The sequence below is a fragment of the Phacochoerus africanus genome, chromosome 2 (genome assembly GCF_016906955.1).
Source record: "Phacochoerus africanus isolate WHEZ1 chromosome 2, ROS_Pafr_v1, whole genome shotgun sequence".
In the NCBI taxonomy this organism is placed as follows: Eukaryota; Metazoa; Chordata; class Mammalia; order Artiodactyla; family Suidae; genus Phacochoerus; species Phacochoerus africanus.
In genome coordinates, this window is record NC_062545.1 from 254426163 (window position 1) to 254452628 (window position 26466).

Sequence of the window (26466 nt, forward strand, 5' to 3'; positions counted from 1 at the left end):
GGTGCCGAGCCTCTGGGCCTCGTTATCTCCCGGCGCCCGGCCGCCCGCCCGCAGTCCAGGCCGCCGCCATGTCTTCCGGGGCCAGCGTGAGCGCCCTGCAGCGCCTGGTGGAGCAGCTCAAGCTGGAGGCCAGCGTGGAGAGGATCAAGGTGAGGCCCTCGCCGGCGCCTGGCCTCGGGGCGTGGAAACCGCCCGCTCCCGCCCCGCCCCGGCGTCTGTGGGCCGGAGAGGAGGAGGCCGCGCCCGAGCCGGGGGCTGCGGGACCCGCCCGTTGGCGAGCGAGCCCGCAGGGTCCGCGGAGCAGCGGCGGGGCGGGTGAGCCGCCCAGAGGACGTTGCTTTCGGTTCGGCCTCGTTGGGTCGGGGGCCGTGCGGTGGCGGCTCGAACCCAGGCGCCCGTGAGAGGCCGGGGGCCCAAGGCGGGGAGACCGGCCTGGGGGCGCCGGGGAGACGCGCCTGTCCTCGCGAGGGGTGTCCGGGACCGAGAGCCCCGGGGGCGGTCACGTTTCAGTGATGTGGACAGAGTGACTCGGGTGCAGGGCCGACGCGAGGACACCGGGATCGCGGGGGACGCGCTGGTGGCCGGGATTCGGCTGGTGCGGGAGGATGGGGTCCAGAGCTGCGGAGGCGACTGCACGGACGGGCCTTGGTGATGGGTTGATAGGATGAGGGAGGAGGAGGGCGCTGCTCGGGTTTCTGGCCTGGTGGGATGGATGGCGTTGCCATTCGCTACGGTGGACAGAAGAGATCATCTGATGCATCTAGTTTCGGATACGTGGACTTTGAGGGGATGCCCAGGAGGTGTTTGGCAGCCTGGGCTGAAACTCAAGAGAACAAAACCGAAAGAACATACAAGGGTGAAAACTGTAGAAAGAGACCAGATCGTGGAACTCAGGGACCGACCGAAAGAGGTGGTCTGGAGAAGAGCAGGAGCAAGAGAAAGCAAGGTTACCGAAGTGGGGAAGGAAGGTGGGGTTTTCATAGATGTGGGACTTAGTCAACATGTCCAATATTTAGTCAGTTGATGAAAAAGCATTTGTTGTGTAATTGTGGTTAGCAACAAGCATAGATCATTTTTGCGTAGAATGTGTGTGTGAATGAACAAACACCGTTGTGATATTCCGTGAACCTCAGTAATGCCTTTTCTCTGTACCACACCCTATCCTAGGTATTCAGAATATGGTGATTCTAATGGGGAAGATAAACGATAAACACATGAACCAATAAATAAAATAATTTCGGAGAGTATGTGTTATGGAAACAATAAAACAAGGTAAAGAGAGAGTTGTGGAATGCAGACGTTTCAGGGACATGTAGTAGTAGAAGTGGGATCTAGATTGTAACAGGGTAAGCAGATTTTTTTTGAAAAAACTCGTTTTAAAGAGGAAACTTTCGATTTAGAAAATGAAAAGCTGTATTTTGAGGCTGAGAGGAAGGAACAAACTATTTTTAGGTCAAGGGGGAGAAACAAATGGAGAAGGAAAACTGGAGGTAGAGACACAGTTTGTGGGGGGCCTGGGATTGGAGGGGCACCTTCTGAATCAGGAAGAAAGGAGGAAGTATATGTGTAAACATAGATGTTTCCAGATATGGGCTTAAGGAGGGTATGATGACAGTTTTCTTTGTGAAATAGGAAGCCACGTTTTCTTCTAGGACGGAAGAAAGGGAACTAATGGAGTCACATGGGTGGAGGATGGGGGAGAGAGTGCTGTTGAGAATGGGAGAGGAACCCCCCCCCCCCCACCAGCAGGCACATCCCTGGACACCCTGTGATTCTGGGTTCTGGGTCAAGACACAGATAAGGAGATTGATTGGCCTTTTTTTTTTTTTTTTTTTCCCTCCCTCTAGCAGCATTTGCCCTCCAAGAATCTGAGTGCTCAAGGTGGGTGGTAGCTGATCAAGTAGAGGGTTAGCAAGGGCAGTATGTCAGAAAGATAGAAATGAGGTGGAGAGCAAGGAGTTTGAGGGTCTGGCCAGCCCTTAGGCTGGATGGAGAAGGAGAAGACACAGAGCCAGCTTCCTGGTGATGGGCAGGACAGAAAAAGGAGGAGGTGTCCTCCTGAGGTCAAAGAGCAAGTATAGTGAGAAGAAAAGAAGCAGCACCCTGGATGGGCAGAAGAGATTGTGACTGGAATGTGGGATGTTGGAGTGCAAACTTACAGATATGGAGCAGTTACAGGTGATGGAACTATTTGGCCTTGAGGAGAAGGTTGGTTGAGGAGAGGAGATCAGGGAACTGAAACTAGGGTTGTTGGAAAGGCATGTTCTAAGGTGGAAAGAAAAACTGCCAGCTGGTTGCCTGGCTACCATGTGAAGCAGCTGGCGAAGATATTCTTACCTACATTTAAAAAATAATTACAGGTGGAGTTCCCGTTGTGGCTCAGTGGTTAATGAGTCTGACTAGGAACCATGAGGTTCTGGGTTTGATGCCTGGCTCACTGGGTTAAGGATCTGGCGTTGCCATGAGCTGTGGTGTAGGCCGATGGCTACAGCTCTGATTCCACCTCTAGCCTGGGAACCTCCATATGCCACGGGTGTGGCCCTAGAAAAGACAGAAAGACAAATAATAATAATAATAATAATAATTACAATTACAATTCTCTGAGACTCAGAGAATTCAAGTGAATTGCTCAAAATCACAGACAGTAAGCTCATTTGCAGGGTGTCCTCATGGGAGGATGGTTTGGGGGTACTTGGCAGGGCTTTTCTCAGGGCAGCACCAATGTGACAGCATTCCGGGGTCTGGTCTGCCTCATTTCAGGGCTCATTGACAGTTAGATGTTCTCAGCCCGCTCAGAGATGTCTTGTCTTTAGCAGACTTGCTAACTGGTAAATAAAGCAAATACCAGTTTCCTAGCATATGGTGGAGGGTGCCCCTTCCAGAGATTGGAATACTCATTATCCTTCTAAGGACCTCTTCTTTTTTTTGGAGATGTCTCTCAGGAGGTCATGGGTCATCCTGGGCCCAAACCAAGCAAAGCCATATAATTTGGGTGGGGATTATCCTAACTTCATTGGGAGAATACAACTTCTAAGGGCTTCCAAATTTCTTTTGAATTAGGAACATGTATAAAATCAGTACTTCTAATTATAATTAACATGAAAATGTTAGAACTTCCGTTGAGGGCATGGTGAGCTTAAACATTAGTTTGCTAAGATTATATTATGTGTCTTTCTGGTATAAAGTAAACTGTTCTTACATTAATGAAATCAAAATTCCTAAAGCATTCTAGAAACTAGATTGTAACTGATACCTAAGGAATTGATTTTAGAGTTATTTGGAAGTTTGGAAAATTAATACCAATTGGTAGTAATACTTGAGCAGTTGGAATGTTTTTGTACAATATGAGTTAGATTTTATACAAAACACTTTTTCTATGCAAGAAAAATGGAAAACAAGGAAAGCCTCCAAGTATAGCTATGCATCCAGTGGGGGCTGATGCGTCAGTGCTGCCTAATACACTTCTTTAAAACTCAGTGGTTTCAAACAACCTTTATAAACTCACAGTTCTTAGATTAACAGTTTAAGGTGGGCTCAGCCGTATAGTCTTTGCTGGATTCTCCATGTGTCTGCATTCAGATGGAGGGTTGGCTGATGGCTGGATGATCTAGGATGGCTTCAGTCACAGGTCTGGAGGTTGGCAGGCAGGTGGCTGGGGTGAGGCTGGCTGATTCTCCTCCACAGCAAGCTTGGGCTCATTTGATGGTGGCCTTAGGGTTCCAACCACAGCAAGAGAAGTAGTTGCTTTTGGGGCCTAGACTTGGAACTTGCCTGTTATTTCTGCCACATTGTCCTGGTCAAGCAAGTCACAGGGCCAGTCCAGATTCAAGAGGTGGATAAGACTCTACTTCTTGGTGGGTGGAGCTGCAAAATATTGTGACTTTTTGTAGTCTGCCACAAATGATTGCTTACTATGTGTCAGCACTATTCTTAGTGCTTTATGTGCATTAACTCATTTAATTGTTACATCAACTCAATGAGGAAGGCACTATTACCAAATACACTTCATAGATAAGAAAATAGGTACTGAGAAGTTAAGTAACTTGCCCAGAGAATGCATCTTTAACCAATAAGCTATCCTGCCTCCAGAGCATGGTGGAGGAACCTTGTCACTTGTTTTGAGCAGACTAGATAAGGCTCCGTCCAGCCTCATAAACACTAAAACAGTTTGTTCACATGGCAGGCTTTATAAGTAAAAAATTTGTAAGGGGCACACTAGGCTGAGCTATTTCTTTACCAATTCAGTCTCAAAACTAGGATTCTAAATGGATCAGAAATACAGCTTTATCTTTCCTTGGATGAATAAGCTACTAAACCAAAAATACCCTAAATCAAAGTTCATAGCAATTATAACCTTTCCTCCTTAGAGTTCAGTTATTAGAACCTTCAGCAAAAAAGAGACGTTTGGGGGTCATAGAAAGTGTGACCTTTATCAGTTGTACAAACATTTTTCAGAGTCTCAGGTGGCTGCTGGATGGATCTGGCTGTGAGCAGCCTGTCAAGCCCTTGCGCCTTTGTTTCAGGTCTCTCAGGCAGCTGCAGAGCTTCAGCAATACTGCATGCAAAATGCCTGCAAGGATGCCCTGCTGGTAGGTATTCCAACTGGAAGCAACCCCTTCCGGGAGCCCAGATCCTGTGCTTTACTCTGATGACAGGTGAGTAATGATACACCAGGCAGTCTTTGGCTATGGCATTATCACAGGGCTTCCCAAAGGATTTGGGCAATTGAGTTTTAAATATCTACTACTCTTGGGGGAATTAAAATAAAACCCAGCAAAATGCACAACATTCCCTGAACAGTGACTAATCCACCTGCCTGTGGAATACATCTAATTAGGAGAGTCTCAGTCCTCTTTGGCACTAATTCACGAGATGGTAATATTTTTATGTACTTGAGCTTTTGAACTGAGTTGGCCAATAGCAATTTCTTGACCTTAATCCCACCTTCTCTGTCCTTATACCATCCTGGAGTTGTGATTTGCTGCTTAGTGCCAAAAACTGACTTGTTACTCTTGGGCCTAAGGACTCCCCAGAGAAGGAGGCTTATTTCTACCACCAGCTGTGATTTCTTTCCTGGAGGCTTTCAGGTTATATTTCTGTGTTTTAATGGAGGAAGGAATGTAGCCATTGGGGAAAAGTGTGAGTAGGGTTAAAAATGTACTGTTGTGAGTTCCTGTTGTTGCTCAGCAGAAATGAACCCGAGTAGTATCTGTGAGGATGCAAGTTCAATCCCTGGCCTCATTCGTTGGGTTAAGGATCCAGCATTGCCATGAGCTGTAGTGTAGGATGCTCAGATCCCGTGTGGCTGTTGCTGTGGTGTAGGCCAGCAGCTGATTCGACCCCTAGCCTGGGAAGTTCCGTATGCCTCAAGTGTGGCCCTAAAAAGCAAAATAAATAAATAAAAATTTAAAAAATTATTGTTGAAATGAAAACATCTCTTTGGTGACCTGTAATGAATTTCTTTCCTTCTAATGCGTTTATGGGATCTCATTCACATTTTTCACTTTTTTTTAGAAGAGGTCAGAGCATAGATCATTGGAATCTTGGGGCCAATGTATTAATGTATTTCAAATTATATGTTCTAAGGGGTGTTCATACAGAAGGTGATCATCTTAGGTCTTTTTTCACATACTTGAAATTATTCACCTTAAGGAGAAGGAAATAATTGTACTATCAGGTAATAGTGTACCTTTTAATGGAAAATGTCCACGATTATGGTATTAAAATAACAGTCTTATGCTGACAAAACATTTTTCTTTTTACAGAGCGCTTTCATGAGTGCTACTCATTCAGTGGTATAGTTTGGATTTTTTCGGTATTAACCTGTTACTTTCTGCTTTTAGAACCCTAAAGGGACCTATGAAATGAAGACTAGTTGATTTTATGTATAACTTACTAAGTGAAAACCTATTACATTCTCTTTCCAGTAGGGAAGAAGTTCACTGAGGAATGCTTTCAAGCACAAAGTGGTGAATGACTGCCTTCAAATCTCAAGAAAACACTGCTCTAGCCAAATGACTTTTAGATATTGCAAACCTTTCTCTTAGCCAGAATTCTACAGAAATGGATGAGTTTCTACTCAAACGAGGAAACTGAGTGAAGGAGTAGATCTTAAATAATAATGGCCTCATTCTTTTGGTGAAGTGCTTTATATTTAAGACAAACAAAAACCTAACCACCAAATAAACCAAAATACACCTCTTTCATTAAGTGAATTACTAGTGTTTCTATACCTGGCGTGTTATGTATGTTTTATATACTGGATGTTTACATTTGGGGAAGGAAAACAGTTTTGTTTGTTAAAAAATTGCCGATTTGTAATTTGTTATTCCTAAGATTTTTATACCAAAACAAAATTTGTTCTTTTCTCACGAATTTACAATTTCTCAACCAACTGTAAAACTGGGGGAAGAATAGGCTTTGTTAATCAGATGATGTCTTGGTTTTTCTAAATGAGAAGATGATTTTAACACTAAGCGTGGGAACTGTTTCTTAGCACCCTGATGGGAAAGACGAGTGTTGTGTTGTGCATGAGGTTGCCCCATCCTGTAATGAAACAGATTGGATATTTGTCTTAAGTTCCTCTACTTTATAGAGGTGATTGTACTTAAAAAAAAAAATACTACATTATTTCATGTTTTTAAAACAGTGTTAAATGTGGTTTACAGAACATTGCAAATGATTAAAAACAAAGTAACGTGAAAATCTTGCCACCTAAAAGAATTCTTAATGTCACAAGTATTTGATGTGTTTTTGATTTAATTTGGGACATTTTTAAAAGGATACTTTATTTGTGTTTGTAATAATCTTTGAAGAGCTTTGAAATAAAATTTCTCCTTAATTCATTGTTTTCTATGACAGCAATAGTTTGTGTCTGATTTTTTTTTTTTAAGGCTTCAGAGATTTTATTTGCTTGTGAGATTGACTACTGGAAGTGGTAGGTGAAATTTTTGTTTATGAGCCCTTGTAGAATTTTGTGAAAAATAGATACATGAATAACATGCAGAAATATTTCAATTACTGGCAACATTTGCTCTTTGAAATAACTATGTATAAATCCATAAATAAATTAGAATATTTTTGGACATAGTATTACGGTAGAGAAAACAGAATCCATATAGATGGGAACTCCTTTAACCTCTGGCTGTTAAACTTCTAAATTAAATGATCTGAAACCCTTCCATTTGACCAAAATTCAGATATTCAGATGTCCCTTTTCTTTCTTTTCTTTCTTTCTTTCTTTCTTTCTTTCTTTCTTTCTTTCTTTCTTTCTTTCTTTCTTTCTTTCTTTCTTTCTTTCTTTCTTTCTTTCTTTCTTTCTTTCTTTCTTTTTTTTTTTGTCTGTTTAGGGCCACACCCATGGCATATGGAGGTTCCCAGGCTGTGGACTGAATTGGAGCTATAGCCGCCAGCCTCTGCCACAGCCACATGCCAGATCTAAGCCGTATCTTCAACCTACATCACAGCTCAGGGCAATGCTGGATCCTTAACCCACTGAGCGAGGTCAGGGATTGAACCCGCTATGGGAACTCCAGATGTCCCTTTTCTAACCTTCTTATTCATTCTGTGGATCTGTTTCACCTTCTCTGAAATGTTACACTACCAATTATCCTTTCTCTCCTTTATCTTCAACTTCTCTATTGGATCCTTCCTATCAGCATTTAAACATGTTCCATTCTTCATCTGAACAACAATAAGCATTTTAAAAAGTCTCCTTTAAAAAGTAAATTTTCTGGAGTTCCTGCTGGGGTGGAACAGGATCGGCAGTGTCTCTGCAGCACCAGGACACAGATACAACCCCAGGCTCAATGCAGTGACTTAAAGGATCTGGCATTGCCGCAGCTATGGCACCTGTCACAACTGTGACTCAGATCTGATTTGGCCTGGGAACTCCATATGCTGTGAGGCGGCCAAAAAAGAAAAATAAATTTTCAGTTATAAAAGATGAGTTATTCTTAGAGATCTGCTGTTTAGCACAGTGCCTGTACTTAACAATGCTGTTTTGGGAGTTCCTGTCGTGGCTCAGTGGTTAACGAGTCGAACCATGAGGCTGCGGGTTCGATCCCTGGCCTTGCTCAGTGCGTTAAGGATCCAGCAGTGCCGTGAGCTGTGATGTAGGTTGCAGATGTGGCTCAGATCCCGAGTTGCTGTGGCTCTGGCATAGGCCAGCAGCTATAGCTCCGATTTGACTCCTAGCCTGGGAACTTCCATATGCCATAGGAGCGGCCCAAGAAATGACAAAAAAAAAAAAAAAACCCAAAACCAATGCTGTATTGTATATTTAAAAATTTGCCAAGAGGGTAGATTTTATGTTAATTGTTATTACAAAAACTAATAAGGCAGGTAGAAACTTTTTAAGGTGATGGGTAAGTTTATAGCTTGTGTTAGTGGTTTCATAGGTGCATACTTGTCTCCAAACTCATTAAGGTGTATACATAATTATGTAGAACTTTTTATGTGTCAGAAAAGTCTTGATTTCACTTTCCCCTTTGGTAAAAATTTGGTCAGACAGTATAAGAAAATTGTATATATCTCACTTATGAAGATAGATAATTGTCTTAAATATAAGCAAACTAGATTCAGTAGTATATCAAGAGAAGATGCAAGTGGACAAAGCTAGTTCAGTGTAAGGACAACTGTTAATGTTACTCATTACATGAAGGTTTTAAAGAAGAGAATCTCTGCCAACAAGTCATTTGATAAAATTCAGTAGCTCTTCTGAATAAAAACTAAGTGGATTAGTGAAATAAGAGAAGTTGAAGAGGGTAAAGACAGTCAAAACCAACAAAAAATTTCATATTAGGAACAAGATACTTTTTACGACTACTGTTATGCAACATTGCTTTGGAAGTCTTAGCTAATGCAGTAAGATGAAAAAATGAAATGGTATCTGTACTTATGGATTATATAATTGTACACTTTGAAAACTCAGAGTATAGTAAAAGAAATACTTGAAATACAGTTTGAGAAGCTGGCTGGATACAAAGTTTATACAGAAAAATAAAAAGCATTTCTGGGGAGTTCCCGTTGTCGAACCTGACTAGTATCCATGAGGACTTGGGTTCTATCCCTGGCCTCCCTCAGTGGGTTAAGGATCCAGTGTTGCCATGAGCTATGGTGTAGGTCGAAGATGCGGCTCGGATCTGGCATTGCTGTGGCTGTGGCATAGGCAAGCAGCTGCAGCTCCGATTGGACCCCTAGCCTGGGAACCTCCATGTGCGGCAGGAGCGGCCCTAAAAAAAAAAGAATACGAAAGTGCAAGAGTCATAAAAGATTTTACTGATGCTTATAAAACAGGGTCTAAATATCAGAAAATAGGATAATTTGATTAAAATGCAGTCTTACTAAAATTCACATATAAATTTAATAGAATTCCTTATTTCTAAGGGAAATTGTTTAAAATATCTAAAAGTTTATATGGAAAATCAAGTATCCAAGAATAATTTTTAAAACTATTCTTGTGTGTGTGTATAAAACATGGGGAGGATGAAACTTGCCTTACTAGATAGTAAAACCTACTTGAAGCTGCTGAATCAAAACAATATGATTTTAAAAAACAAAAAATTAAAACGAAAAAGAAAATTCAAAATAAAAAAATATTGTGGTATAGGAATAGACAAATAGATCATTAGATGGGTCATAGTAGTTCAGAAATATACTCGACATTTTTTTTTTTCCTATTCAGTGGAAAAGTATAACTTAATAAATGATGCTGGCATTATTGGCTGTCCATTTGGAAGGAGATAAAATTGGGCCTGTATTATATGATGTCAAAAAAAATTACACATGGGTTAAAGAAAGGTAATATTAAAGCATTAGAAGAAAAGTTAGGAGAATAATTCTGTAACTTCAGGGTACAAGAGGTCTTCCTGGAGTCCTGTCTTGGCTCAGTGGCTAACGAACCCGACTAACATCCATGAGGATTCGGGTTTGATCCCTGGCCTCGCTCAGTGGGTAAAGGATCCAGCATTGCCGTGAGCTGTGGTGTAGACCACAGATGTGGCTCGGATCCTGTGTTGCTACGGCTGTGGCGTAGGCAGGCAGCTGTAGCTACGATTCAACCCCTAGCCTGGGAACCTCCATATGCCTCGGTGCAGCCCTAAAAAGACAAAAGACCAAAAAATTAAAAAAATAAAAGAGGTCTTCCTAAGCAAGGCAGGAAATCCAAAATCAAAACCAAAAAGCTGGGTATATTTGATCAAATTAAATTATATGATTAAAGTATTGAATTTAAAACTCATAAAAATTTTAGCAAACCAAATAAAAAGGCAAAAAGAAAAATGAATTTTTTCAGCCCTCATTTTGCATTGCTACAGTTTATACCCCCCACCCCCTCCAACCCAGGCTACTCCATTTATTAAAATTGTTGGATTCTTTGCTTTAGGACAGGCTTATTATTTGGGGAGAATAACCAGGCTCTTACTGTGTGAGGCAAGGGGTGGGACACCCTGGTGTTGATCCCCAGTTGTACTCTGAGTCTCAGTGACTCCAGAGTCTATCCACATTGGGAAGGGACAGCTGACGTTCTGGTGAGTCCTACCAAGTTTGGGCTGGGCCTAGAAACTTGGGGTAAGGCTGCTCAGAAGCCCTCAAAGGTGAGCTTCGCTATCATCAGCCGTGGATCTAAGGGCAAGTAACTCCCCCTCAGAACATGGAAAATCATCAAGGGGAAATGGTCTCAGAAAGAACTGAAGTTTCCATGGCAAGAGCCAACCTGGGAAATTGAGGCTCTTCTAAATAATTTCATGTGATGGCGTGTTTGGGAGAGGACCTTGGAAGCTGGACTGACACTTTTGGCCCCTAACAAGGTCCTATCCAGACCCTTCAGGCTTCTCCTCTGGACCAACCCAACCTCCTCCCCCGGAGTGCTCTGCTGGGAGCTGAGTTCATTTACCTTGCGCACTGTTCCCAGGCTACCAACACAAGACTTGCCTCCCCATAATACCTTGGATGGGCAGCAGCACGAGAGGCTGCTCCAGGCCCAGGCAGAGTGAATGTGTCCTTAAACACTGAGCACCATTGAGAAATGCAGGCAGGAGGACTCAGATGCTTTCACTCCGTTTGGTGAGGAAGCAGGGGGGTGGGGATTGAGAGCTTGGCCTAAGGTTGCCCAAGTCTAGGTTCTGTAAAGAGACTCTTGTCCTCTGCAGTCTGATTAAAGATGGGATCAAGGAGATCTGCAAGCTGGGAAGCAACTCTGCTGGAACTTTAAGAAAATACAACAGAAATTCCAATAAGATTTCCAGAAATAGTCTCTCTTGGAAGTCTGCACCCTCTACATTCCAAAGCAAAACCAAACATCCTATAAATAAAAGTATAGTACAAAGAGGAGAGTAAGAGAGTTGGTGTAAAGTGAAGTCACGCCCGTTTTAGAAAGGAGGACATGATTAACAGTATAAAGGTTGACAAGGAGTCAAGTGAGGTGATGTCTCAAGGTCCTTGGATCTAAGAAGGTAGAGGTCGGTTTTGGTAATAACAGCGTGATCATTTCAGGAGCCGCCAGGGAAGAGAGAGAGAGGATGCCTCTGTTCTTCGAATCTTTTTGCCAAAATAATGCCCAAACTCCATGTACCTCCATTTTAGAGCTGACATATAAAGGTTTCATTGTAATTTTGAATAACATTTTATTAGAAATCTTGATATTTTAAAATGAAATTACTATATCTTTCTTTTAATATATACCCAATGGAATTAGAAACCTACAATAATTTAAAAATGTATTTAACTATCCTCCAAAACATTGTACACACAATACAGGAAAGCACTCTTTCTCCCTATACAGACAACGGATACGATGAATTCTCAAAACTTTTGCTTATCTGATAGGTGAAAAAACAGTAACTTATTTTAATTTGCATTTGCCTAATAAATAATGAGGCTGCATATTGTCTCAAATGTTTATTGGCAAATTTTGTTTCTTCTGTGAAATACGTATGTATATATTTTGCCCATTCTTCTATTAGGTTGTCAATTTGTAATAATTCTTTTAGGAATGTAAGCCCTTTTTTGCCATGTGGGTTGCAAATATTTTCTCTTAGTGATTTGTTTGAAATTTTTGTTTATGAAGACAACATTTAAATTGGAAGTTCCTGGAGTTCCTGTCGTGGCTCAGTGGAAACGAATCCAACTATTATCCATGAGGATTTGGATTCAATCCCTGGCTTCGCTCAGTAGGTTAAGGATCCAGCCATGAGCTGTGGTGGAGTCCACAGACGTGGCTTGGATCCGGTATTGCTATGGCTGTAGCGTAGGCTGGCAGCTACAGCTCCAATTTGACCTCTAGCCTGGAAATTTCCACATGCAGTCCTAAAAAGAAAAAAAAAAATCGGAAGTTCTCTAACTTCCATTTTGCCCTCGGTTTTAACTTTCTTGGCAGTGGAGGTTGAGTGTTGTGATCTTCACTTGTGGACTCAAAGAGTCAGACTGACATGGAGGCTCATTTAAGAGGCTTGCTGGAGGAAAGGTGGGAGGCAGCGGGCCCTTCAGGAGACAACAGAATAACACTTTGATATACATACAGTAAGGTTTTCTAATTCTCTTAAAAAAAAAAGGCTTGTGATATAATATGTAAAACAATATTATACTAATTAGAATATTTTATTTATGAAGACAAACTATAAGGCAGAATATATATTATGAAAATTTAATACAGAAACACTGAGAACATCTAGGAAGTATTGCATTTTCTTTGATACATGTGCAAATCTTAAGCATTTTGTTACTAGTTTATCATAAAAAGCTATGGAGTGTGGCATGCAGCACTATTCTTTCTTTCAAAAAAACCTCAGACGAGTTTGTCCATCAAGTCTACCAGGGACTTTTTCATATATTAGACGTCGTTTTTTGAGTTGTGGTGGTTGTAAACACATGAGATCTGTTAAAAGGACAAAAAGGAAAACCATTTTATTGTTGATAATAATAAACGTTGCTATTTTTTCCCCAGCTGTCCAAGTAGATCTGTCTCTTCATCATCTATCTGCATATAGTGTCAAAATTTCCAAATGAGATAAAATAATGACTATTAAAAATTACACTTAGTGTAAATGCATCTGTTCCTAATGGCACGATACTGATTAGCGTTAGATACACATACTGATTAGCATTAGATACACGTATCTGTATTCTCATACCTTGCACAAACAATTAAATCTCTCTGGATTTAAGACTCTTGCGTTTAAGCTTCATTAAGCCTCTTCCTTGGGAGTTCCCACTGTGGCGCAGTGGGTTAATGATCTAGCTTGTCTCCATGGTGGTGCCGGTTTGACCCCCAGCCCAGCACATTGGGTGAAGGATCCAGCATTGCTGCAGCTGTGATGTAGGTCGCCACCCTGGCTCGGATTTGTTCCCTGGCCACAGAACTTCCCTTTGTTGCAGGCGTGGCCAAAAAAAAGTTTTTTTAAAAAAGCCTCTTCCTTAATACATATCTGTAATGTTGTGGAAATTATCCTGAGCTCTGATGTATGACAGGTGGTGACCATATACAGACTTACCTTTTATGATTGTATTATATATGACACTTTAGTCTGAAATAGTCTAGATATGGATGCTTATAGAGGTTGATTGATTAAATCAGTAAAAGGGGAAGCTAAAATATTTTAAATGGTTTTAGTAATCATTCCTGGTGGAATAATCTCATAATTGCAAGAGATGGATGCCATTACGCAAATTTAAAAGGCAATGCAGGGAGTTCCTGTTGTGGCTCAGAGGGTTGAGAATATGACTAGTATCTAAGAGGATGCGGTTCAATTCCTGGCCTCGCTCAGTGGCTTAAGGATCCAGCGTTGTCGTAAGCTGTGGTGTAGGTCACAAACGTGGCTCAGATCTGGCGTTGCTGTGGCTGTGGCGCAGGCCAGCAGCTGCAGCTCCAATTTGACCCCTAGCCTGGGAACTTCCATATGCCATAGGTGTTACCCTAAAACAATAACAAAACAAACAAACCAAAAAGTCAAAAATTGCCACGGTGATAATGAAGAAACTAGCATCAAAAGTTCTTGTGAACTTTTTGAATGAAATTATTTCATGAAAATAATGGGAAAGTGGAAAAAAGCCATTTTTCTAAACCAACATTATTTACTGATTTTAAAATATATTTATGACTAAATTAATGAATTAAAAAATAGGTAGACATTGACTATTCCACCTATATCTCTAAAGGCTTAAATGTCAAATTTTATTAAAAAATAATTTCTGAGATCCTCTCATTGAGAAAATAGATTACCTGTTATATTGAGATGCTCTATGTTCAAAGATATAGTAATTTACATGCTGTTTTTTTTTAAAGCCTGTAAATATTGGCATCAATGTCAATGGAGATGTATATAATTTTCCCCAATAGGGACCAAAAATTGTTTAGATAAAATTCAGCATCTATTCCTCACAAAAATTCTTACAAAACTAGGGATAGAATATTTCCCATTTAAATCAGGAACAAAGCAAATTATGACTGTTAAATAGGGCTGAATCCAAGCTTTGTGAGTACTGGGACTTATACAATTTGGGAGGTCCTGTTTTTTTTTTGTTGTTGTTGTTTGTTTGTCTTTTTGCCTTTTCTAGGGCCACGCCTGCAGCATATGGAGGTTCCCAGGCTAGGGGTGGAATTGGAGCTGTAGCCACTGGCCTACGCCAGAGCCACAGCAACGCGGGATCTGAGCCGCGTCTGCAACCTACACCACAGCTCACCGCAACGCCGGATCCCCAACCCACTGAGCAAGGGCAGGGATCGAACCCACAACCTCATGGTTCCTAGTCGGATTCGTTAACCACTGAGCCATGTCAGGAACTCCGGGAGGTCCTGTTTTAATAAAAAAGAGAATATAAGATTTTCCGGGCCCCTTTCAGACCTCACAAAATAGCCTATGCAAAAAAAGGAGTTTTGAAGCATAAGATTCTCCTCTCTTTCTCCTCCCACCCTACCGCAACATGGTAAGGACAATTTTGTATGGCCATTAGAACTTAACATTTTGTTCTAGATGCTCAGGCCAATGCAATAAGAAATGACAGAGGAATAAAAGGTATAATTCCCTGAAAGGAGAAAATAAAATTATCCTCTTAAAAAAACTGATATGATTAAATGTTCACAAACATCAGTTGTAAAATAGAGAGCCAAAAGTAGTATCTATTTAATAGGATTTTCAGAATTAAATAGTCCACATAAAGGGAATATAATAAGCTCTTAATAAATGTTAGCTCATTAAATATCTCTGCCTGACAAAGAGCCTAATTTTCCAACTAATTTCTCTATTTAGTATTTGCTAATTTTAGTCTTCTGCTTGATTTAGATTTGTTTTTATTTTTATCTATAAGAATTTGACATATTTTCTTTGCTTTTATTTTCTTAAAGTTCTAAAATTAGAATTTTGATATTTCTTTAACCCCAAAGTCATTGAAAATTCTATTTATTTATTTATTTATTTATTTAATGGCCGCACCTTCAGCATGTGGAATTTTCCAGGCCAGGGATCAAACCTGTGCCACAGGAGCAACCCAAGCGGCTGCAGCGACGACATCAGATCCTTAACCCACTGCACAACAAAGGAACTCCTGAAGATTCTTAAGTGTAGTAATTAAAACAAAAAATTTTTTAAAGTTTGGTGATGGTTCTATCTTTTAAAATTAGAGGATAGTTTTGTCAACTCTTCGATAGTGTTACCTGTTAATGATTTCTTGTCTCCTGAGTTAGATGAAGATTCAGAGTGCCTTTTTTGTCCTAAACATTTTCCAGCTCTTTGGGAGAAGTAAAGACTGTTGAATTCTGTTTGATTTACATTAGAATCAGAAGTACAAAATAAATCCAAACTGGGGACAGACGGTAATTCTCTCCAGAAAGCCTTCTTAGACCCAGCATCTGAGCTTTCACACATGAAGCCTTCGAACTCATCTGATAGACATCTTTGCTGACTAGTGAATAAATTATCTTTCTGAGAGGACCATTCGTCACATGCCATCTGCTCTGTGTCATACTGTAAGTTGAATGAGTAATTCTTTTGTTTCCACACATTTTTCTTAAGGTTCTCATGAAGAGGAAATTGAGAAGCCTCTAATGAAAACAAAGGGGCAGGTAGTTCTTTATCTATAGGTCCTTTTGCTCCATGTGCTCTTTTTTTCTCATAATTTATAAAATTAGGGGCGGTTCTCTTCTGAGTGTCAACTGGTGATACAATAGTTTCACAATTCATTTCTGTTAGACCCAGAGAAAAGACATCGGCCTCAGAATCATTCTGGTTTAGAAAGGAATTACCAGACACATTCCTTGCTTCTATATTAGTCAGGAAAGAATTATTTTGCACTATGTTAGGGTTACAGTTGGATTCTTTCCAGTAGCTGGTCTGATTGTAAGAAGTGTCAGGTGATAAAACGCATGGCCTTTCTTTTAGTTCCATAAGGAAAGAGTTATAATTTGAAGTGGTGTCTGTGTCTTCATGCACTGTCTCTCCTAAGTCTGAATATTGGCAATATTCATTATGTTCTTGAATGACAGAATCTGAAGAGCCAGAAGCTGAACTCTGAGAAGTAGAGGTATTAGTCTGATTCCCAAGTTCCTGAGGTGATGACATTTGAGGTGATTTTGTTATGGAAGGACTAATCTTGAACAAGGAAGTGATGCCACAAAAATGCTAAAAAAAATTCATAAAATTAATTGATATAATACAAATACAACAAACATCAGTCAAGTAAATATAAATAATGATGCTTATCTAAGTGGAAAGAAGAAAAATATAAATAAGTAGTGCATTCAAAGGTGTTATACTGATCCATGGAATAAGAACATACATAATTAGGCCCCATTAAAAGAAAAACTTGGAGTTCCCGTCGTGGCGCAGTGGTTAACGAGTCCGACTAGGAACCATGAGGTTGCGGGTTCGGTCCCTGCCCTTGCTCAGTGGGTTAACGATCCGGCGTTGCCGTGAGCTGTGGTGTAGGCTGCAGACGTGGCTTGGATCCCGCGTTGCTGTGGCTCTGGCGTAGGCCGGTGGCTATAGCTCCGATTGGACCCCTAGCCTGGGAACCTCTGTATGCCGAGGGAGCGGCCCAAGAAATAGCAAAAAGACAAAAAAAAAAAGAAGAAAAAAAAAGAAAAACTTACTGTAATTTGCATCTATTTTCTAATCACTTAAAACTAGAATTTTTAGTTACACAAGTTATATGTGAATACCATTTACCTCATAAAAGCTACAGAAAATTACCAATAAAGCTAAAGTTCTCTTTCGCTACTATAATGAAGGATATAGGAATGTTTGAAAGAGATAATGTAAACACATTGAATATCTGTGGATGGTATAACACTTCAAAATGATCTGAAATGTGATAAATGATCTGTACTGAATTATCTATATAAGATAGCTTTAATGTGTACAATGTAATTGACAGCCAATGACAATTCTGTGTGAAATTTAGTTAAAGTAAATTATTTCTTTGCTCTGTGAAGTCCAAAATAAACTTGGATACCTCCATTTTGAAAACCCTTATGGTGAAAATAAGATACTCAAATGGAAAGGAAATGAAGGAAATATGGATCTCAAATAACTAACCTTTAACACTTTTTCTGGAACTTCAGGTAAGAGTTCCTGAAGTTGATAAAGAGTTGCTAATAATATCCAGTGCAGTGAAGGTCCTTTATGTAACATGAGCTGAGCCACCAATGGATTAACACTTGGAAAATCAAGTAAGTACATTTCTTCCTAGAAAAGCATTTAAGGAATAATCAACCAGTGGTCTTTTTTCTCTACTCATTTCGGCAGATTAAAATTTTTGTTGCACCTACTGCTCAATACGAGATGCCTGGGAAAAAAAATATGACCAGGAGGGAAAGAAACTTGTTTGGCAGTGAAGATTCATATACCCAGATTTGGGAAGCATCTTAAAGTTCTTTCAGTCTAATCCCTCATCCAGACAGATTCATTCCAGTTCATTTCCTTCAAATGACAATTGTTTTATCTAATGAAAGATTTCTTTTAATGAGAAACCTTTCAGAGAACTTAGCTATGCACCTTAAGATTTCTTTAGCTGTCCCTTTATAGAGACTGTACACTATCACAGTTTGGTTAAGATGAACCATGTTTATGATAGCTAACAGACGTCATAATTTCAGGAAAAGGCTTATTATAAAGAATACAGAAAGAACTTCTATCACCAGAACTGACCTTGACAGTCTAAAACTATATGTTTTCGGAGAGGTCTCATAAATGTCTAGAAATGTAGCAGCCATCTTAATTGCCAAATTAAATTTTTTTTTTCTGAGTTACACTGGCTTTTTGCACCCTCTTTGATTTTGTCAAATCACAGACATGTGAGTAGATTGTACATGCCTTTGATAGGAAGGAGGTATGCATACATACATGTGTCACAATTAATTACACCCATACTTGCTAATAGTACTACGAACTATTTAGGCATGTAAAATTTCTGTGATTTATTATATATGAATATTTTGTTTTATGATTTTATTTTTTGAGTAGGTAAAATAGTCATATGATTCAAAATTCAAAAGGCACTAAAAGATATACAGTGAAAAGTCCCACTCCTATTCCATTACCTCAGTTCTTTCTGGAGAAAAATCAATGTTATCATTCGTTGGTATCCTTCCAGAGATATTTTATTCATTTACAAACAAATGCGTATGAATATTAATTTCCCCTTGTTTTACACAATTGGTAGTGTACTGCATGCTCTGTGCTGCAACTTTCATGTTTCGCTTAGCAATATATCTTGGAGTTCCCTTGTGACACAGCAGATTAAGAATATGGTGTCACTGCAGTGGGTCAAGTCGCTGCTGTGGCATAGATTCAGTCTCTGGCCCAAGAACTTTCACATGCCCCAGGCATGGAGAAAAAACAAATAAACAAAAACCACACAATGAATCTTGAAGATCATTCTGTGTCAGTCCATAAAGATCTTAATCATTTTTTCATGTCTTCAGGATTTGAATATATTTAAAAATAAAGGTAACAGAAACACTAGGTTGGTATGAGAACTTGCAAATATTTATGCTTAAACAAAAAGAATTTCTAAAAATTAGCTATTTAACCTTATAACTATTTCATAACTCTCACTTTCAATTATATATTGAATTACTGACAAATCATGGAATGATAGAATTTTGCTATTCTCTTACTATATGTACTATTCTTAAATGTTTAAATTTAGGAATTAGAAAAATGTTTTTAAAAATATTAGACATTGAAGCCATTAGATCACCCTATGATAAGTTAGATCTGAAAGTGCATTATAAAAAAATCCCATTAAAATAGTTCTATGAAGAGTTCCCCTTGTGGCTCTGCAGGTTAAGAATCTGACTAGTATCCATGAGGATGTGGGTTTGACCTCTGGCCTCACTCAGTGGGTTGAGGATCCAGGGATGCTATGAGCTGAGGTGTAAGTTGCAGACACAGTTTGGATCTGGTGTTGCTGTAGCTGTGGCATCAGCCAGCAGCTGCAGCTCCGATTTGACCTCTAGCCCCAGGAACTTCCATATGTTGCAGGTGTAGCTGTAAAAAGAAAAAAGTAAAAAAAATAAAAAAATAAAAGAGTTCTATGAAATTGAAAAATACTCATGATTCTGGAAAGTTGTCTAAATAAATATTGTACATTATGGTTATTGTTATATACGTCCATGCAAGCATGATTGAATAAGAAAATGCACCAGAAAGGGAATATAAATATGTGTAATTATATTTGCTTTGCAAATATCTAATATGTACATTAAGAAATAAACCTCAGATGGTGAAATGTCAAGCCAGGATTTATCCAACCATTCACGAGGATCTCTCTTCGAGGTCATTAAATTGTGGTCAGCAATTTGTCGAATTATCAATGCAGTCTCTTCCACTCCTGGGGCAATTATAAGCTAAAATATATTTGTGATATGTTAGATTATAGGAAATATTAGGAAGCAAAATATATCAATCAAAAATTATTTGTAATCAGGGCCACCATATCAGGAGCAACAGCCTCAGGCTTCTCCATCACGTGGAATCCCAAAAGAGGCCGGGAGAAGCGGACGCTCATCTCTCCTCACAAACCGGCATCCTCCCGCAAGCATTTGAGCGGGAATGATTCCCAGGCATTGCCGCCAGAGAGGAATTGGCAAGTCAAACAGGGATTCCAGAACCTCAGTTTCAGGTGTGGTTTCAGAACCGAAGAACTCAGCACTCAAAGCAGAGTGGAGGTAGGCCTGCCCCTGTGCCCATAGTAGACCCCAATGCTGCACCAGGCCTACCTCTCCCGTTGGACCAGGGCCCCCAACCCCTGCCCACAGCAGTTCTGCTCATGGTGCTCCTCCTCCTCCCTCTAACCCACCAAGAGAGAACACGCTCTCCTTCGCCTCCATGGTGGCCGCTCCTGCGATCACCAAAGTCATGGTTCTCAGGGCTCCCTCTTTGGGCTGCACAGGCCAGGGCCTTCCCATGATCTTTATCGTGACCTAGCCCAGGCCAGTTCTGCAGGCAAGAGAGAACCTTCCCATGCTTTGTACCTTCGTCCTACTCACTCCACTCTAGGGCCGATGCCCGTTCCTGCAGGGAGTCTCACGCCCATTCACACAGTGCTCTGGCCAAGGTCGCAAGAAGAACCATGGTGGGAATCCAACTTGCCAGCAGCACTAGGCCAGCAGCACAAAGACTCCCACAAGTCCCTCAGCGGCCCCTTCCCAGGCCTGCACAAACCCTGCCACCGTTGGACCCATTTAAGACCTGCACTTCCCATGCCAGGCCAGAGTGGGCCCACGCATCCCCAGCTGTGATCAACAGTGAGCAGCTCGGGCAAGGCGCCACAGGCAGCCTGCACAGGCCGACACACTCATCTGGCCGCCTCAGCAGGCATCCTCAACTGAAGAGCGGTCCCCTCCCCTTGACCAGCAGCAGAACCAGCCCTCAGCATTCCGGGGCTCCTCAAGCCTCCTCGAGGAAATTAGGGTTGCTGCAGGCATTCTGCCAGAAGCAGGGCCTCTTCCAGGTTCGGATGTACAGGAAGAGCTTCCCCTGGGAGGCCCAGAATCACCCCACAGCTAGGAAGAATTCCAGGCCCGCCTCGACATGCTGCTGAGATCCCAAGGTCCTTGTCCTTAAGAAGAGGAAGGAGACCCTTCCTCCCCCAAGGCTCGAGCTTCTCTCAGGCCTTCTTTGGGAGTGTCCTCAAGTTCCAGGCATACTCACAGGCAGTGTGGGCACCATAAGGGCCACCCTCTCCTAACCTTAAGGGTTTATACGCTTTCAAAGACAGAGGGTGACCAAACTCCTCTTGCCTTTGCCCACCAATGTACAACACAATTGCCCATCAGTTGTTGGTGACATTCTTTGATCAAATAAATATTATCTTGTAACCCCCCCAAAATTATTTGTAATTAGAAGGAAACCCCCCCCAGCAGATTCTAATCTTTGAATACTATTTTGTATATAATGTATCAATGTAGCTATCTGAGGATAGACAATTTTCTTTCCTTCTTTAAATACAGCCTTGCAGTTTCCAATTTTTGGAATGAAATTGTTTTTCTTCACTTCCAATTAGCATTTATTGCTAAAATCTTTTAAACCTATTTGGTGTTATATTTCATTTATATTAGAAGAAAAAGCAACTTGGAGGTCACTGGTAATATTTAATATTTTGATTTTTCTAGATTAAACCTAACGGTGCTCAAATAAAAGTGAGAATTAAAAATATACAGTGCAGGGAGTTCCCATTGTGGCTTAGTGATTAATGAACCTTATTGGTATCCATGAGGACTTGGGTTCAATCCCTGGCCCTGCTTAGTGGGTTAAGGATCCAGCATTGTCATGAGCTGTGGTGTAGGCTGAAGACATGGCTCGGATCCTGCATTGCTGTGGCTGTGGCTGAGGCCGGTAGCTACAGCTAGGATTCAACCCTTAGCCTGGGAACCTCCATATGCCACAGGTGGGGCCCTAAAAAGACAAAAGACAAAAAAAAAAATACAGTGCAAGATTTTTCAAAAACAAAGTTGAAAAATAAGAGTATTTACAGATTAATTTGATGCTGTATTCAAAAAGAAAAATTTTGGAATTGTTCATCCAACACTAGCTTATCAAAAACATAAATGTGTGTGTGTTAAACTCAATTGTAAAAAGAATTTCTTCATATCCCCTACTTCCTGTCTCTCACTTGTGTTTTCTTCCATGGTCTTCTCTCTTCTGAAATGCAAGCCTTTTCCTTCCTCTTTCATTTCTATTTTTATCTTCTTCATCTTTTAGATTTGGTTGAAGGAATTATAGTTCAGGGGTGAGCAGTTTAATGTGGACACAGACTACTGCCCTAAATCAGATCTTTAAAATAGCTTAAAAATATAAATCTTAAAAAATATAGTATCTTAAAATTACAGTTTGTCCTGTAGTAGAAATTTAAGAAACAAAGACTATATAAACCTCAGGAAATAATTATGACTTTTTTCTTTCACAAGAATAACAAATACAAAACTGCTTGCACAGACCTGGGAGGTATATGCATGCTAAAGGAGGTTTTTTTATATTAAATGTGGAGTGCACAGAAATGCACTGGGTCCAAATTTATTTTATTAAATGTTTTGGATTTTTGAGAAGATTTGACACTTTTGTTTATACATAAATTTTATTTTAAGGGGCATACTTTTATAATGCTATTGAATATTACCTCAATTTATTAGGGCAAGGATTCTGGTGCTTATGGCTAGACTTTGGGAGATTCAAGAACCCTAAACCCCAACATTCTTTATAAATTTTGTATATGTGTATGTTTATTCATTTTTTTGCAAAGAGAGCTCATAAGAAAGTTATAGAACTTTCTTTTGAGATTAGAATTAAAATACAACATGATACTAATAACAGTACTTTTTTTTAGTTTAAGAAAATGTATTTAAATTTCCTAATACTCCCTTTATGACTAGGCTTTTCAGATGCTTAAAAAAAAAAAAATCCAAGCTGATGGATTTTTTGGGCCTAAAAGGACAAAAGCCATATTACTAAATATATTCTAAAATCATATGACTTTAGGGAACCCCTTTTAATGTAATAATGTCGTCAAGTTAGAAGACTGGGAGGCCTGAGAATTGGTGCTATGTTGATAACAGAATAAGAGCAAATTGATCAAGAGTTCCCTTGGGAGTGCCCGTCGTGGCGCAGTGGTTAACGAATCCGACTAGGAACCATGAGGTTGCGGGTTCGGTCCCTGCCCTTGCTCAGTGGGTTAACGATCCGGCGTTGCCGTGAGCTGTGGTGTAGGTTGCAGACGCGGCTCGGATCCCCCGTTGCTGCAGCTCTGGAGTAGGCCAGGGGCTACAGCTCCAATTCAACCCCTAGCCTGGGAACCTCCATATGCCGCGGGAGGGGCCCAAAGAAATAGCAAAAAAAAAAAAAAAAAAAAAAAAGAGTTCCCTTGGGGTGCAGCAGTTTAAAGATCTGGTGTTGTCACTGCAGCAGCCCAGGTAGCTGCTGTGGTGCAGGTTGGGTCCCTGGCCTGGCAACTTCCACGCACCATGGGTGAGGCCAACCCCCTCCTCCAACAACACAAAACAAAACAAACCCAACAAACAAACAAGAGCAAATTGACCATACTTGTTTCTCAAATTCCATGGAAAAACAGACCTAATTGTAAGATTATCATGTAAACCTGAAAGGTTTTAGAGGACTTTGATCCAGGTGGGAGCCGACTTTTGGAATGGATTGTGTCTGGGTAGTACCTCTGGTTTCATCCTAAATACCTTCCTTGGAACGTGTCCTCTGTGGGCCATGTCACTGCACCTGAATACAGTCATCTGCTGATATCAGATGCCCCACGCAGAGGAATAAAATGATTCTCTAAAGCATATTTCACATATGATGGCTTACTACAAGCTGAGAAGAAAAGAGGCTGATTAAGTGGGGAAACCTCATTTGAATGAATGAATGAGACAAATTTACAATTTTTTAGATAACTTCTAAGAATTTTATTTCAATATGTAATATGCATCACAGGAGCAGAATTGGCTGGATTTTATTTCAAATAGATCATTTGTTGATTTTCTTTACAGGTTCTGCTCTCACTGAATTCTGTTTACTAAGAGGTTTGTTGAATATTTTTATTCTGTACAAAACTCTGTGCCAGATGCTATAGTTTTACAAAAACAAAGAGCCTAGTTCTCATTGTCCAGGGTAGAAGATATATGAATAAACACCTCATATATAAGAAAGGTATAAAAAGTGGAGAATGGGAGGAGACATTTATCTTGAGAGAATATAATTGGGGCACATTTTTTAAAGGAGGTAGTGTTAGAGCTGGGTAGAAAAAGTCAGAACTCTGAAGGCTGGCAGTAAAGGGATGGGAGTAGTATTTCTGGGTGTAAACAAGCCAGAATCACACGACTGAAAGGTGAGAGTGTGGAGCCATATTCAGGAAATGGTGAGTAGTAAGATGTTAAAGGAAGGATTACGAGGGGCGAAATCCTGGAGGAGTCTGTATCCAGCTGAATTTATTTTGGTGAAGTAGGAAGCTATAGAAAGTCTTTTGAGCAAGAAAATTCAACTCAATAACAAATATTTAAGAGCTTACTATGTAGGCTCTGGGCTAGGTGCTAGGAAGACAAAAATGACTAAACAAGTTCTTTTTTCCTTCAGAAGCTTACAGTCTGGGGAGTGAAATATTCACAGCTATATTTCAGAAGTGTAATTGGTGTTAAACATGTGATGCAAGGGAGTGGGAAAAGAGTACAAATAGGAGATTAGTTAGGAAGCTACCTTAATACTCCAAGTAAGAGGTGAAAGGATTTAATTTAGGGAAATACCAGTGGGAGCAGAAAGGAGGGGTATATTTTAGAGACACTACAGAGTTAAAAGGAGGAGTTAGCTACTGATTAAGTTAGAATAGTAATGCCATAAACCAAGTGTAAAAAATTAGCCAACTTCAATTAAAATAGAATCAGGAGACCAGAAGGGGGAACTCTCATGCCCTATCATGATAGCAGAGTCCAACCAGAAGAAAGACTTCCTCTTCTTTTCCTGGCAATGAGAGACTGTCACAACTCAGACAATGAAAAGCCACTATATTTTGAACTCTCAATTCCTGTAACAGACTCTTTTTGTTTACGAAAGCCCTCCCAACTTCCTTCTCTCCTCTTTTTTTTTTTTTTAATTTTTTTTTTAGGGCCGCACCCACACGCCATATGGAAGCTCCCAGGCTAGGGGTCAAATTAGAGCTAAGGCTGCCAGCCACAGCCACAGCAATGAAGGGGTCCGAGCTGCATCTGCAACCTACACAGCTCATGGCAATGCCATATCCGTAACCCACTGAGCGAGGCCAGGGATTGAATCGGCATCCTCATGGATCCTAGTCAGCTTCCGTAACCACTGAGCCACGAAAGGAACGCCTCCTTTTCCCCCTCTTTCAAAGAGTTCACTTGTTGTGCAAGGACTTGCATGTGGCTCCTTATGGCTCCAGAACTGCAATTTTTTTTTTGTTGTTGTTGATTCCAGTACCTACCCATTTTTTGCTGCAGAAATAACTGGCTATTTGTTTTAGGTCAACATAAGTTTGGGGGAAGATGAGAATTTGTATTTTGAGGTACTTGTGAGATATTCATGTGGAGATTTCTAGTAGAACTCTAGAATACAAGTGCAGAACTTAAGAAACGTTAGAAAAATTTTAAGGATTTCTTCAGAAATGAAAGCTAAATTTGTAGGAATGTCTGAGTTTATCAAGGAAAGATTATAAAGTGATAACAGCAGAGGACTGAGCCCTGTATTTGGGTGAAATGTCTAAACTTCAGAGTAGGACAGTGAAAAAAAGCCAAGAAGGGAGAATGATTAGAGGTCACCAAGATATTGCTCTATTCATAGTCCTAAGATTTCCACTTAACAGCAGATAAAAACAGTATTTCTTGGCCTTCCCATCATGGCTCAGTGGTAAGGAACCCAGCTAGCATCCATGAGGATGCGGGTTTGATCCCTGGCCCCAGTTAATGGGATAAGGATCAGCATTGCCATGAGCTGTGGTGTAGGTCACAGATGTGGCCTGCATCCTCTGCTGCTGTGGTGTCGGCTAGCAGCTGTAGTTCCAGTTCAATCCCTAGCCTGGGAACCTCTACATGCAGAAGATGCAGCCCTAAGAAAGAAAACAAACAAACAAACAAACCCAGTATATCTTTCATAAGTGAACATTTCTGATCAAGGGATATTTATTTTTATTCATATCCTACCATATTTCAAAAAATTCTAAGTATTAATAAAGAGATAAAATACGAATTTAAATTCATTAAAGGCTTTTAGAACAGAAGTTTAAGTGGAAAGAATATCTGTTAATTTGAAAACTGTTCTTTTTTTTTTGTCTTTTTGCCATTTCTTGGGCCGCTCCCACGGTATATGGAAGTTCCCAGGCTAGGGGTCCAATCGGAGCTGTAGCTGCCAGCCTACGCCAGAGCCACAGCAACGCAGGAACTGAGCCGTGTCTGCAACCTATACCACAGCTCACGGCAACGCCGGATCGTTAACTCACTGAGCAAGGGCAGGGATCGAA

General features: G+C 40.5%; 2 protein-coding genes across 3 annotated transcripts in view; one reads left to right on the forward strand and one right to left on the reverse strand.

Annotated features, from left to right (window-relative positions):
• Positions 1 to 6864, forward strand: GNG10 (G protein subunit gamma 10). 2 transcript variants are annotated; one of them, XM_047768149.1, is made up of 3 exons: positions 1 to 149; positions 4524 to 4655; positions 5931 to 6864. In XM_047768149.1, the coding sequence occupies exons 1-2, from the start codon at positions 69 to 71 to the stop codon at positions 4647 to 4649; spliced, it is 207 nt and encodes a 68-aa protein (XP_047624105.1). In that variant the 5' UTR covers positions 1 to 68; the 3' UTR covers positions 4650 to 4655; positions 5931 to 6864. The 2 variants fall into 2 exon arrangements, with proteins under 2 accessions (XP_047624105.1, XP_047624104.1); XM_047768148.1 differs by having other exon boundaries at positions 2 to 149; positions 5928 to 6864.
• A 5909-nt stretch (positions 6865 to 12773) lies between these two features.
• SHOC1 (shortage in chiasmata 1) overlaps positions 12774 to 26466 on the reverse strand; it is an 89745-nt gene continuing 76052 nt past the window's right edge. Inside the window, exons 24-27 of the mRNA XM_047768150.1 lie at positions 19712 to 19843; positions 17529 to 17678; positions 15650 to 16613; positions 12774 to 12874 (exon numbers count right to left, since the gene is read on the reverse strand). Coding sequence (XP_047624106.1) covers positions 12774 to 12874; positions 15650 to 16613; positions 17529 to 17678; positions 19712 to 19843 — 1347 coding nt within the window. The remainder of the gene's footprint in view (positions 12875 to 15649; positions 16614 to 17528; positions 17679 to 19711; positions 19844 to 26466) is intronic.

Bases quoted from the DNA above. Each gene is read 5' to 3' on its own strand.
- GNG10 (XM_047768149.1), top strand. From the start codon at position 69: ATGTCTTCCGGGGCCAGCGTGAGCGCCCTGCAGCGCCTGGTGGAGCAG. The intron at 150-4,523 runs GTGAGGCCCTCG...CCTTTGTTTCAG, and splicing joins CCAGCGTGGAGAGGATCAAG to GTCTCTCAGGCAGCTGCAGA.